The 13808-nt window shown below is 44.4% G+C and overlaps 1 protein-coding gene across 1 annotated transcript; it reads left to right on the top strand.

The window, feature by feature from the left end:
* Window positions 1-1192: 1192 nt before the first annotated feature.
* LOC132260878 (protein sprouty) lies at window positions 1193-13043 on the top strand. The gene is made up of 2 exons (XM_059759266.1): window positions 1193-2066; window positions 8208-13043. The coding sequence occupies exon 2, from the start codon at window positions 8285-8287 to the stop codon at window positions 9476-9478; it is 1194 nt and encodes a 397-aa protein (XP_059615249.1). The 5' UTR covers window positions 1193-2066; window positions 8208-8284; the 3' UTR covers window positions 9479-13043.
* Window positions 13044-13808: the final 765 nt, after the last annotated feature.

Genomic DNA, 13808 nt, shown 5'->3' with positions numbered 1-13808 from the left:
AGCGTGTAAAACAGGGCAGTTTGGCCGGAAGTAGAAATTACTCAACTTTCAGTGTGCGAGGAATTCTTATTCAGCACACTTTTGTGCGATCGTCTCGCGAGGACGGAATGATAAGTAATTAGACGACACTCCTGCAGAGAGCCTAGAATCTTGGGATGCCCTGAAATCGTGCAAGAACTCATCGTCTTGGCTGCATTTGCATGATTTATTCGTTGGCATCGGCCGACCGGATATGATCGAATCGTCGGCATATGTCGGAAGTCGGAGATCCGGTGAGGAAAGAGCATGAATTGTACATTGTGTGAATTGTAATTGGAGTCATGGGACAGTCGCGCGCGCGTTCTGCCTTTTCATCTGCGACGGGATGCGGAGGCCCGCAGATGTCCATCCTTTTTCGTGAGCCACGTGGCCGTTTTCCCCCGAAACATATGCACCCGACGCCATCTATATGCCCGCCCGCCTCGCCGCACCACACTCGCCAACATATCAATAAACTAATTTTATGCTCTCGCATGTTTCATGAATAGTGAGCATTCATGGCACGTTCATGAACATTCCGCCCGTCCGTCCCGCCGCCCCGCCGCGCGCACACACACACACAGGCGGCGCGGGCTAGAGCGAGAGGAGGCCATTGGTGATCGCCGTGGCGACGAGGAGAGCGGCCGAGAAAGCAAGAGCTGTGATTTTGTGGTGATTTTTCGTTGATGAAGCCTCAATGTAACGGATTGGAGTCGACTTTTCGATACAGGCCGCCGATGGATGGGACGCGGCGCGGGGGACGCGCTGGGGTTTTATTCACGATCCAACAGACGTGCTTTTTTTGTCATCCACGATCGAAGGAGAAACGTGGCCAAACATTAATCTGCAGCTCTCTCGCTTCCACCTTCAATTCAACTTTCGAGCTCGTGATCGCCCGATCGTCGGCCGAGCGGCGATCGGCCACCAACACAGCCATGGTGCGCTCGTGTGGCGTCGTGGTGTGCGCCAGAGCGGGATGGCGCTATGGCGGTGGGCGTGAGTGCGAGAGAGAGGCGAGAGAAGCCGATTCGCCTCTCCCTGTAAAATACTCCATTCATTATGGCTGCTTCATTCATAAAAACCTTCAAGCCACTAGAGGCGCTTTTTATCGACTCCGCCGCTGTGCGTGTGTTGGCTCGTCGGTGTGTCGGCGTGTTGGTGGCTGTTTGGGGCACCGCCTCTCCTCCTTCTGCGCATGCCGACCCCCTCTCAGTCCATCCGCACTCACACCACCCCAGGCCGTGTCGGGTCGGGCCGAGTGGAACATTTATCAGTCGTTTGAGGAATTTCTGCTGAGACGGACCGCATCGCAGCGCGTCGTGACAATTTTCCTCACACTCTTGTACTGAGAGGCACTCTTGGCAAAGTGGAGAAGAAAAAAAAAAGTAAAAAAAGAGAGCGAGAGATCCCCCGAAGAAAGCGATTACGTTAGCACACACACGGGAGAGACTCAAGACACCCTTTGTGAACAACTTGTGAACTTGTGCGTGATCCCCAAAGTTGCCACACACTTCCGCCCCGCAATTTTTGCACGCAGTCCCGCTGGAAAGTGGCGTTTCGGAGTGGTTGTTCTTGTGGTGTTTGGCCAAGGCATGGGCAGTGGGCCCAGAGAGGTGCAATGAGGTGAAAAAGTGGCAGCGTTCCTCTTGGTGGTGCTGTGAAATATTCCGCGCACAGTGTTAAACGATCCCAGCGACTTATCCGAAGTGCAGTGTGACAACAATTGGCAGAATTGTTGTTGATATCTTGCGCGTTCTAAATGAAATGTGACGAAATGGTGTTGAGCGGAGGTGAAACGAAATTGGTTTAGGCGAACAACTACACCACTTTTTTCTCTCTCACAAATTCTGTATTCTGAAAAATTCGAAGTTAAACGAGAGAAAGAGAGAGAGAGTTCTGAAAGAAAGAGTGCTAATAGAGAGTGTGCCATTGGTTGAAAGATGTGTTGCCACCTATGGCCAAACATTGGATTAATATTGGATACATTTCTGCATCAGTCGACTTTTTGGATTACCAGATACCACACCTAATTGCTTTTCAACACACATGTAAGTCCGCGCTGTCCGCTCGACTGATAAACCCCTTGCGTGTCCGTCCGTCTGTGGTGGCTGTCTGCATTCCTCCACTGCAGCACAGAGTGCAAGAGAGAGGGAGATTTCTCGGAATGGAGCAAGACAGAGAGAGAGAGCGCAACACTGCACATTTGCAATTGTTGACCGAGAGGAAAAGGCAGCACACAATGTGTGGCTTCGGGAGGAGAGAGGCGCGAAGGAAGCGAAGTGTGAGCGATCTTTTTCAAGAAATGGAGATCACAACACACGAGAGGAGATCTCTTTAAATATAAAGAAACACGCAGATCGGGCAGTGTGAGAGGGAGAAGATGATGAGTAAAGGAAAAAAAAAAGAAGAAAAGATCGCTCTGCGAAGTGCGCGCTGTGTGTGAAGAAGAAGCAAAAAAAAAAGACGAAACGGCCTTGTGTCTTACAAAATCGCCCGGTTATTTTTTCATTCGGGCGCGCTGTTTTCTTTCAATAAATACATTTGTACATTACCAAGTGGAATTGTATACATGGCGCCTATATACACAAATTAATTAAAGAACGGTTAACGCAATAAATAAAATCAGCCACAGAGAGCCATTCATTCATGAAAATAAAATATATAGTGAGACATACTTTCGAAATAATCGCGCCACACCGAACAGTCCTCACGACTTGTCCAGCCTGCGGAGCTTTTGTGTGATACCAATTGGAAAAGTCCAAGCAAAAACCCAAGAATTATGTAACACACGCCGTCTTTTGCCACCTTCTATTGCGTCTCGTGAACACTTTCCTTGCTGGCTTCTTACAAATTATCAATTTATCACATTGGCTTAAAAGTGATTGACAATGAATTTTTGCACGATATTAGGGGAAAAGTAGTCAAAACGACAATCTAAGGGACTAATTAGTCCTGTTTTCCTCCTGAAAAGGTGTTTAAAATAGCAAATTTAATTAATTTTGTATCGATAAGTGTCAGTAAGTTCAATAACTTACCGTCAATTCAACGTAATGGGATAATTTCCTAATCCTTGCTAGTTTTCTTCGCCACTGCGCAAAGATTGCGTGAAAAATATAGTGGAACATATTCATGAATGAACAGACTTTATAGCGCGCTTGTCAATGTGCCTCGAGTGACAATAAATTGCTTGTGAGTGAAAAAATTCCATTTCCATTTACGGTCATGATTTTTTACCGTGCGTGTGTTTTTTTTCTCTCTGTCTTCATTTAAAAATCGCCACAAGTGTTTAGTCAGAATTCACTTGAAAAATCGTCACGTTTTTCCTTTGTCGAAAAAGTTTGGATAAAATTGGAATTCCTGTACGGGTTTTTTGAGGGGGGAAGGAAAAATGTCAGCAATTGACGTCACTGATGAGAAATGCTGCGTAATCTTTGGGGGCTGCCAAACACGCGCAATGCACTTTGGCCAAGAGTGAGAGAGAGAGAGAAAGACGGTGGAAGGTTTTGAGGTGGACAAAAAGTGGCCACGTTTGCCTATTAAATGCCACACTTGCAGTTTCATTCACAAAAACCCAAATGCAGGGGCGAATGAACTCTCTCTGTGGTGAGCGCGAGGAGGGATTTTTAGGATCCGGAAGTGATTTCTCTCCCGCATGACAATGACTTTCTCGATGGCTTTTCAACACTCAGAGCATTAAGACTCTCCGGGGCTCTCAATGTTGAAATCACAGTCGGATGTTGGCAATTACGTTGTGTGCCTGAGAAACTATGTGTGTGCGGCGCCCGTCATCCGGTGGAAAGCCGAGAGAGCCACGCACAGGGGCCCATTTTCCCATTTCTCCTAATGAGGACACTTAGCACACTTCACTCTCCCGTGTGCGTTAGATTTATCCCTAATTTCTCTCGCCACTTCCGGGCTGAGAATTGCAGTCGAATGTCTGTGAATTTCTCAATTACTTTTTTTCCCCACTCTCTGGCGCTCGAAAAATTACACATAATAGTGTGTTGGATTCACGAGAAATCTTGCAGGTCATTTTCCCACTGGCCGGAAGTGTGCAATTTCCTACTCAATGGGATGCAATTAAGCCCAAGTCTTGTGGATTGACTTTTCGGGCTTAAGAGAAAAACTGCCCTTAAAACACACTCACAAATGTGATTTTTTTTCCGTTGTTTGAAAGCATTCCTGCAAAAGGTGGAAATTTACTGATATTTGCGCTCAATTCACAAGATATTTTTCAACTGTTGATGTGTGTTTGTTTTATCACTGATTCACATTATTTTTTCAAGTTCACACTTGCGTGTGTCAAAGAAATTCCTCATCATGAAACTATTTTCACGTGGTCACATTCATCTTCTCATTGACAGAATATTTTCTTGAGAAAGAGAGAGGATTTTTCCTCAATTGCCAGACAAACACACACACTCACACACTTTTCCCCGCTCTCTCTGTGTGAAATGTGAGGAATTTTCAATGATTATTTTTCGCTGTTTTTCGCGCGCGCGGGAAAACAACCAATTTTACCTTTGGCGTTTCAATTTGACGTCACTTGATCGGCGCTTATTCGCGATGGTATTTTTAGCCAGCAAAAGCCAGCAAAAGCTAGCAAAGTTTTGTGAGAAAATGTGCCTGAGAATGTGTCTTGTGAAAATGTAATCAATTTGGCGATCCTCTTGAATATTTTCAAAAGACAGAGAGCGAGAGAGACTTTATGGTCATCTCGATGCGACATCCGCTTGTGATTAGTATTTAATGACTTCAAATGTCACCTACAGCTTTACTTTTACGGCTTTTTAATCTTTTTCCGGGAGCTCCAAAGCATTCCACAAGACAACACTCTCTTGGCGCGTCCTTAGCGCGCGCGAGAAAAAAAGTGAGAATCTGTGCAGTGCAGAAGACGATCGCGCGGTGTGTTGTTGGTTTTGGGACACCTCTGGTGGCGATGTTGAATTTATTATTAGCACATTTTCATTCACAAGAAAACATGGCAAAATGTTGACGTCGCGTCTGCGCTGTGCGCATGTGTGGCGAGATATTATTTCGAAAGTTTAGCGCCAAATGGGCTCTTTTGGGGGGAAGAGATTTTTCGCCAATGATGGGCGAGAAAAAAAAGCCGCATGTTTACACTGCGAAAAAGTCACTTCCGTGCGCAAATCTGCGCCGCCCAAGAAGACACGAAAACACAAGAGGTCAAAGGGAGATCATGCTGTGAAAAAGATGGTGTTTCAACTCTTCTCGCGGTGGCTTTTTTTCCGCCACTCGCGTTTTTCCTCAATGAAACCATGTCTCATGACGTCAAAGTGGCTTGAGAATAGGCTTCGCGCGCCTCTGCAACTGGCGAATGTGTGCGCCTGTGTGTTGGCATAAACATAAATTTAATGATAGTGAATTTCACACAAGCTCTTTCGCAATCGGAAGACTCACTTCCGGTGCTGAGTTTATCGTCGAATTTAATGTACACAGAAAAGAAGGGGAAGGAGAAGAAAAAAAAGAGTGCTGCATGGCTCAAGACAGCCGTGATGCCACACCCTGTAATTTCTCGCGATTCACATTTTAACAATATGCTCTCTCGCTCTCACCACATGCACACACTGCTCAAACGGATGTACGACAGTGTGACCCCTGAAGGCCATTTAATACCATTTAAATACACACCGTGACGTCAGCGCGCCAAAAGATGGTCACCTCTGGCGCGGCGCTCGGGAAAATTGCGCGCACACTGGAAAAATCACGCCCGTATCAGTGCGGAAATGTGCCGATAAAATACACTATATCTAATATGATGGGGTTGACAATATATTAAGTGTGGCGATTTTGGCGGGAAAGCGGCGCGCGCGCGAGTTTGTGTGCGTGAAAGGAAATTGAATAACAAGACACTGGTGATCAAATAGTGGATGTTGGGGAATATTTAACATCAGCACTGTCTTTTTTTTTATTCGCCATGACCGAAGATTAGAATGCCACAAGATTAGCCAAGCGTGTAAATTTTCTCTCTTGATATGAGAGATTTTGCGAATTTGTTGACTGGTGAAGTCACATCGGGAGAGAACCCTTTTCACCCCTCGGAGAAAAGGGGTTAAGACAATTTCCGAGTGGAGCAGCAAGAGCGGGAAAATCAAGTTCCCCAACGCAGCTATTTATATCAAAAACCCATTGTCAGGCATTATCTCATGAATTGTGTATTTATTGTGTGTGTGGGGAAAAATTACATCTCGCGGATTCTGGGATAGTGACAAGGCGCGCCGAGGGAGAGTTGAGAGTCTAATGAACTCTCTCTCCTCCCTGACGACGTGAGGGACGCGTTTTTTCACAAATGCCGACGGACATTTGCTCCTCTTGTTTTCTGCATACAAAATACCTGTCGTTGCACCGATTTCTTGTCACTTTCATCAGCAAAGTCGCGATAAATTCAATTCAATTCATTCATTAGCAGCAATTAATTCACATTGAGAGATTAATTAATTAATCGGAAACGGGATTTTCATGTTTAATGGCGTCATTCTATCATTTTGCGGTGCTTCGCGTTCTCTTGTACTTGTTGTTTTTTTTTCCTAATTGAGACCTGTTTCAAGTCTTACATTCTTCCTTTCTGTCTCTTTTCATTCTTAGAGCCGCGATGCATGTCGCGCCTGTGTCTTGTGGGGTGGACAGAATTCTCATCTTCTCACAGCCACTGTTTGATCCTCTGTGTTGATATGTTTTCCCCCCACGCACGACGAGGACATTGTGACGTGTCTCGAGGTGTTTAACAGTGACTTGTGTCAAAACAATTGCTGCAATTGCTCAATTTGCAGCACAACTTCCGCTTGGCACAGTTTGTGTCTTCTGTGTTGGGCGCAAAAGCTGATGAATCAGCCGGTTTTCTTGAATCTCTCTGATTTCAAGCTGAAGGATTTCGACACTCGCCGGAGTCAATTCATTTCCGACGAATTTCAGGCGGCACTTAATCTCCGGCGAGCGTCCATTTTTGGAGTGAGAAGCGCACATTATCAGAAAAAGCGAAGAAAAAATGTGTATTACATTTCCAATGGGAGTTGAATGCCCTACATCCTCGTGAGTGTGTTGGTTCTTCTCGGGTGGGAATTGATGGGCACAATTGGTGATCGGCGCGGGTTCATCAACGAATTTGTCCAGTGGGAAAAATGGTCACGCTGGTGACTTTCTGGGGTCGCGCCACTTGGGAAGCTGGCGAGCGAGCGAGCGAGAGATTCCAGCACTCTCAACATGATCTCATGTTTCAATGCGTGTGCTTTGGACTCTTCAATAGAAGAGAAGACTCTCTTGTGTCTTCCAGGAATACAGGTTTTAGGTTCAAAGATTATACTTGTTCTTTTTCCCTCAACTATTCTCCCTCTCATGGCTCTTCTGTCACGCTCTCGCTTCATCTCATGTTTTCATCGTGTTTTGCTGTTGCTCCTTCGGCGCATGAATGTGTATCTCTCGCTGGGCTTCTTGTATATAGTCCTCCACCTCTTCTATACATAGCCACAGTTGATCACGTTGAGTGTGAGCTCAAGAATGAACCTCAATGACGAGCGCGATGTGCGCCGATCTCGTTCATTATTCCGCCGCGCGCGCAGATCATCTGCGCGCCCTCTCCGCATTCCTATCGCCCTGCGACATCTTTGCGCCCCGAAAAGTGCTTGCGATGGCGGGATTTATCAGTTGGCCGCCAGTGTAGGCTCGTCGTCTCGCTCGCGCGCTAGATAATTATAAACTTTGACATTGTGTGCATCGCGCGGTATCGCGGGCTGAATGCAACGTCGTCCAGATGAACTCCAATATCGCGCGCCCAGGCATTCCAATCGGAAGCTTATCGCGCACAGAGAGAGTCTCGAGGGGTGGCTCGGGCGATTGACACACTTAAGAGACTCCCTAATGCTTTCCATCTAGCGGCGCGATTCGGCGCCGAGTGGCTCCCAATGTTCCCCAGAGAGAGATAAGTCAAGGTGGACTTGTAAGAAGCTCTGCATAATTAATAAGTCGTTTAGACGCCGAACAGTTGCGCGCGCGTATCAGTTTTTGAATCGCTTTTATTGCCTCTCCAGCATAATTTTGTTGATCTTGGGCGCTACTGAAACCTGAAGATAACGTCTCCCTCTCTCCCTCTCGCCCGTGAGATCTTAAGCAGCGGCCGATAAGACTGTGAGAACTGTGAGTGATGAAAATGTGTCTCTTCTTCTCTTTTGCAGAAGGCGATTACGAGAAAAAAGGATGACGGATCTTGGAGGACCCCGGCTGACGCTCCGAGGACGTTAGTTTCATCTACATGGATCGCAGGAATGGCGGCGATCCTCTGGCGCCGCCCCGGCCCCCGAAGTCAACACCCCGAGTCCATCGCCCCAGGGCCCCCGAGCCGCCGATGATGAGCGCCCCGCTGATCGGCGCTCAGCACCCCGCAGCCCCGTTGCCACCGCGCCAGGCGGCCGTCCCGCCCCCGCCGCTGCGACCGGCGGCCGCCCCCACGACAGCCCCCCTGGCGCCACTTCAGTCAAGTATTACGTTCTCGCGACGGCGTCCGCCCGCGGCCGCCACGCAGGGCGGCGGGGCGACATTCCCGCACCTCGAGACGCCGGCCAACGTGAGCCTCGTGACGCCGCGGCCCGAGAACGAGCGCCTCGCGAATGAGTACGTGGACACGCCGTTCAGAAGCGGCGGGCCCGCGGCCGCGCTACCCCGCCAAAATGAGTCACCCCTGCTGACCGCCCAGCGGCCGGCGGCGTCCCCGAAGCTGTCGCCGGTGTTCCTGCCCGCCGCCGTGCCGCGGCCGGCGGCGCCGGCGGTCATCACGAAGCAGCCCGTCTCTTTCACCAAGGAGCTGCCCTCGGCGGCGCTCCACGAGGACGTGGACATTCACCCGTCCAACGGGGACAGCCTCAACTCGATCACGTGCCCACAGTGCAACCGCTGCCGCTGCGAAGAGTGCCAGCGGCCGCGGCAGCTGCCGTCGCGGTGGGTGTGCGACAAGACGTGCCTGTGCAGCGCAGAGACGGTCATCGACTACGCGTCGTGCCTGTGCTGCGTGAAGGCGCTCTACTACCACTGCTCCAAGGACCACGAGATGGACAACGGAGAGGGCGACAGCGTGTCCTGCGCCGACGACCCGTGCTCCTGTCTGCCCCACCGGCGGCCTACGCGCTGGGGCTGCCTGGCGGCGCTCTCGCTGGTGCTGCCCTGCCTGTGGTGCTACTGGCCGATGCGCGGCTGCGTGGCCGCGTGCGCCAAGTGCTACGCCCGCCACGCGCGCCACGGCTGCCGCTGCCCGCGCAGCAAAGCGCATTCCAGCGCCATCAGCTCACTGGTGAGCCTCGTGGGGACGGGCGAGCCGCCCGCCGCGCAGCCGCCCGCCACGGGGAACAGTGTGAGTAGTGTCATGGGCAATGTGAGCAGGACTTTCAGTGCGTCGCGCAATTGCGACTTGACGCCCGAGAAGCGATTGCTGGACTCGAGCCCCGAGTACTGAGGGGCGCGCCCAAAGTGACCCTGTGTCAAGTGGTGGTGCCAGATGGATGGACGCGCGCGGACTGGGTGCAGGTACAGTTCCCAAAACAACAAACAAAAACAGATGATTCAAGTTTTGTCTTAAGATCAAATCAACATCATTTCTCAAAACATTCATCCAACCAAATCGGCATCACTGATGACATAACATTTAGTAACCAAAGACTGCAAAAGTTTGATTGTAATAAATTCTTTTCTTAGAAATTTATATTTACTACAATTTAAATTTAAATAAAAAAAAAACACAAAATGAAGAAAGCATAAATATTAGTGAATGCGCTAAACGAATGAGAGGTTTAAATTGATTGTGAGGTTAGCGAGGGTGGTCTTGTTCTTTTTCTTTCTGTTTTCTTTTCTTTTCTTTTCTTTTTTTTGGTTTTCGGCGAGAGACAAAATTTAGCAACACACTTTTTGACATGATTTGTAGAAATTATGCACACGACGCGTGGAGCTCTTGAAGCGATGCACAGATTTTTCTCAATTTTCACCACGAAAATCGCGGGCAAAATGGCACACAAACGTCTGGTTTTCTGGCCTCTCTCCTGACAAAACCCATCTCAGTCCGTCTCGAATGCTGTTCACATCTCCTCTTTTCTTGTGAATAGAAACTGTAGAAGAGGAGGAGAAGGCAAACAACAACCAGATGGTTGTCCGATTTGAATCTTTCTGAGAAATTCTCGTTAGGATTCTTTTTTATTCATCAATTTTTCTCTCTCTCTCTGCACAACACAAGTGATCACAAGAGGAAGCAAAAGCCAAGAGAGAGAGAGAGATTTTTAGCCTGTGAGTTTAAAGAAAATCAGTTGCCACCTGTTTTGACCGTTTTATGGGCATCAACAGAGTGTGTTTTGTTGTATATAATTCCTCAATCTTTTCGCCCGTCAATTTCTCTCTCTCCTCCTCAATTGACAATGCACGCACATTTCGAGGAGACTCGCGACCGTGTGTGTTATCAATTGTTTCTTTTTCTGTCCCGCTTCCAACCAAATAGGTTATCACAACATTAAATTAACGAAATAAATAAATATGTGTGTACATTGGAGTATATTTTAAAAGCACGATGGGCTTTTAATAGAAACAAACCAATTTTTTCCGAAATAAATACATAAAAAGGTTTACAATAACGTAATGCTGTCTGTGCGTAAACCTCTTTTGCTCCTAATCTTCGGATTCTCTCGACCACAGAGATGATGATGATGGTTAGGAGCATTACAATAAACATCGTGTCCATGCTTCTCCTCTCAATTCACACGCGGAGGAGGAAAAAATCAATAAATGGAATGCGTTCTCGAGCTCCACGCGACGGCGGCGGCGGGGAAAATGAGGAAAAATTGACAAGAGCGAGAGTGAAAATTTAGAATCAGTAGAAACTCTATGCTAGACGCGGCCTCACTGCTCGGCCGCAGTGAATGGTTTTGGGCTTAAGCGCGGTGGTGAATCGAAAAGGGGATGCAAAAGAGGGTGTCGAAAGGATAGGCATAATAGAGGATGAAGAAAAAACTAAGTCTTAAACTACATTTACTATTTTATACGAGAAACAAAATGATGAATGAGAGGGAAAAAAATGTGGTAAGAGCGAGAGAGAAAGGGTTTTTTTTTGAGAAAAAGTAGCCAGAAGAAGAAAAAAATATCGAAGAAAGAGATATAAATAACGCATAACTAAATATTCTTTATAAAATATTTATTTTTAATGAATTACTAATTTAATTAATGACTATAATTGTATATTGGATTTATATATATTTTGTATAAAGTTTTTTTTTCACAAAAAAAAGATGAAAGAAAGTAATGAAAAAAACATTTCACTAAACAAAAAAAAAAGATGAGGAAGAAGAAGAAGTAATGAGCGCGCGCGAAAATAAAAGCACAAACATAGGAAGAAGAAAAAGAAATTATTTAATTTATTTGCAAAGAAATGTTGGAGGATAAAAAAAAAGTCTACAGATTTTTTTCTTTTCTTTTCTTTTTGAACTACATTTTACGGATTTTCTTTTTGCGTCAAAATTTAAGTTGAGCAGCACTTTCATTTAGGCATTGAACCAATTTTTTTTTGTAGAAATTAAAAATATATATTTTTGTTTTTTTTTGTCTTTTTAATAATCAAGAGGAAAACATAGTGAGATGAATTTTTGTATTCATTTCAAATTGAGCTGATGATTGACGAGCGAGCGAGAGAGAGAGAGAGAAAAATAGAATTTAATTTCCAGTATTATCTAGTCGAAACATTATTAATTGAGACTACAGTAAAAGGGTAATGAAGAAAATTGTTTTTATCATTATTGAAAATGATGTGTTTTTATAAGAGGATCAGAAAAAAAGTTCAATAGTAATTCAAATATGCGCAGCATTGGCGAATGAAGAGCGTCGGTATTAGTGAGAGAGAGTAATTTGTTTCTTGATTTCTAGCAGGATATTTTTGAGAGCAAAAGAAGAAAGAAAAAATCGCGTAAAACATAGAACCTAATCCAGTGGTGGCGTCGCGACGACAGAAGCAATTTCCACCGAAGCTGCGCCACTGCTTTTCCCAAGCCAACAGTCCTATATTTTAAACTCTCCTTCTAGACGTGATAGCGTAAAAGAATACTTAAAAAAGGGACGAGCGAGAGAGAGAGAGAGAGAGAGATGAAAGAGCATACAATATTCCAATAAATACTGATATTATAGAGAAAAATATGATAAAGTAAAACTACAATGCTGTAGCGAAAAAAAAGTGAAATTTATATGTGTTAAACATTGCAAAGTTGAATAAATTTGTAAAAGAGTATGGAAAAAAAAGTAAATCATTTCCTCGATTATGCAATTAAATGTTATGAACACAAACACACACGAAAAAAATTAATATCCATGCAACAATTACCTGTTCATTATTATTACCTCTCGTAAAAATAATTGCAACAAAATATAGGTGGAAATAACTCTAAATAAAAAAAGAGAGAAATATTACAACTCTTCGTAGTAGTAATTTTTTTTTGTTGTATAGAAGAAGATGAAAAACAACAACAACAACAGAGTTTAATAGATAAAAAAAAGAACACCTTCTCTTTCTTATGCGAACCATTTAAAAATGAGCCTCAGTGGGAATTTATTGAGAAATAACAATATATAGATGTGAAAAAAAAATTATGACAAAACTATGGAAATAACTCTTAAAACGGTGTAAAAATTGCTTGAAAGAATTTAAAATTAAAAAAAAATCAGACCCTCAAATATAGCGAATGATGAAGTAATAAAAAGGAAAAAAACCAACATAAAGTACAGCAAAAATGGGTGTAAAAACCAAGTCAATACTTATAATAATTTTCACTATAATAATTATTTCTTTTTTTGTAACATTGTGAAGAGATGAAGAGGGAGTAAAAAGTTTATAAAGCAACAAAAAAAATGAATAATTACAAGAAGTGAGGAAAAACATTGTCACTGTACCTACAATTGTAAATTTAATGTTATTAAATATTATCTTCTGGATATGATTAAAAAAAAGAGAGAAATTAAAGGATGTAATTCAGAGAGAGAGAGAGAGAACGAGAGAAAGAAAAGGTTTGAAGGAAAAACTTATTAATTCACAAGAGAATGAGAATATCTGAACCCCGAATATTGGAGAATGAGAAAATTGTTTTTAAAGAGTAACTAAAAGAAATATGAATATTAAAGGAGAAGCAAGAGAGAAAAAGAGGTGAATGATGGAAGAAAATGAATGATGCGAGCAGTGTTTTTTGTCAATGGAGTTTGACAATTGGAGGTAAAAATGTAAGGAAGAAAGTAATACAAAAAAGATAAAAAGAAATCCTCTGTAAATGTTTGTACATATTAAAAATTATAATTATCTAATGTTAATAACAAGCGACCAACTTAAAAATTAAAACAACATGCTTTTTTATTCCTTCTGTTTGATTTTCTTCTTCTTTTCAATTTTTGCTGCACTTTTCCAATTCGTGCGAATTCGAGTTTTGTTTTGTTGCTGTGGCAAAAGTGCGACTTTGGATTCATCTCAAAGGTTTGTCTATTGCGTGACCCACTCTTTCATCATAATTACCTGATATAAGACATGATAATTTGTTTTCTAATTAATCACTTGCCATATTGCCTTCCCAATTACATGCGTAAATTGGATTTTTCACCACTAATTGAGGTGTAATAATTGAGCAAATTGAGCAGTGTTTTAGGCCAATGAGGGGCCCTTTTCGGGGCCACGGCGCGCTCAAATGGCCGATGCCTGAGTGCGCGCCGAGACTCTTGTGAGCTATTTTAGCCTTTTGACTCATTCCCGACTTCCTCTGAGACCCGTTTTCTCT

The sequence above is a fragment of the Phlebotomus argentipes genome, unplaced genomic scaffold, assembly GCF_947086385.1.
Source record: "Phlebotomus argentipes unplaced genomic scaffold, Phlebotomus argentipes genome assembly scaffold_18, whole genome shotgun sequence".
Taxonomy (NCBI): domain Eukaryota; kingdom Metazoa; phylum Arthropoda; class Insecta; order Diptera; family Psychodidae; genus Phlebotomus; species Phlebotomus argentipes.
Note: the sequence above shows the minus strand (reverse complement) of the source record. Positions and strands in the feature narration are given on the sequence as shown.

Bases quoted from the DNA above. Each gene is read 5' to 3' on its own strand.
- LOC132260878 (XM_059759266.1), top strand. From the start codon at position 8,285: ATGGATCGCAGGAATGGCGGCGATCCTCTGGCGCCGCCCCGGCCCCCG.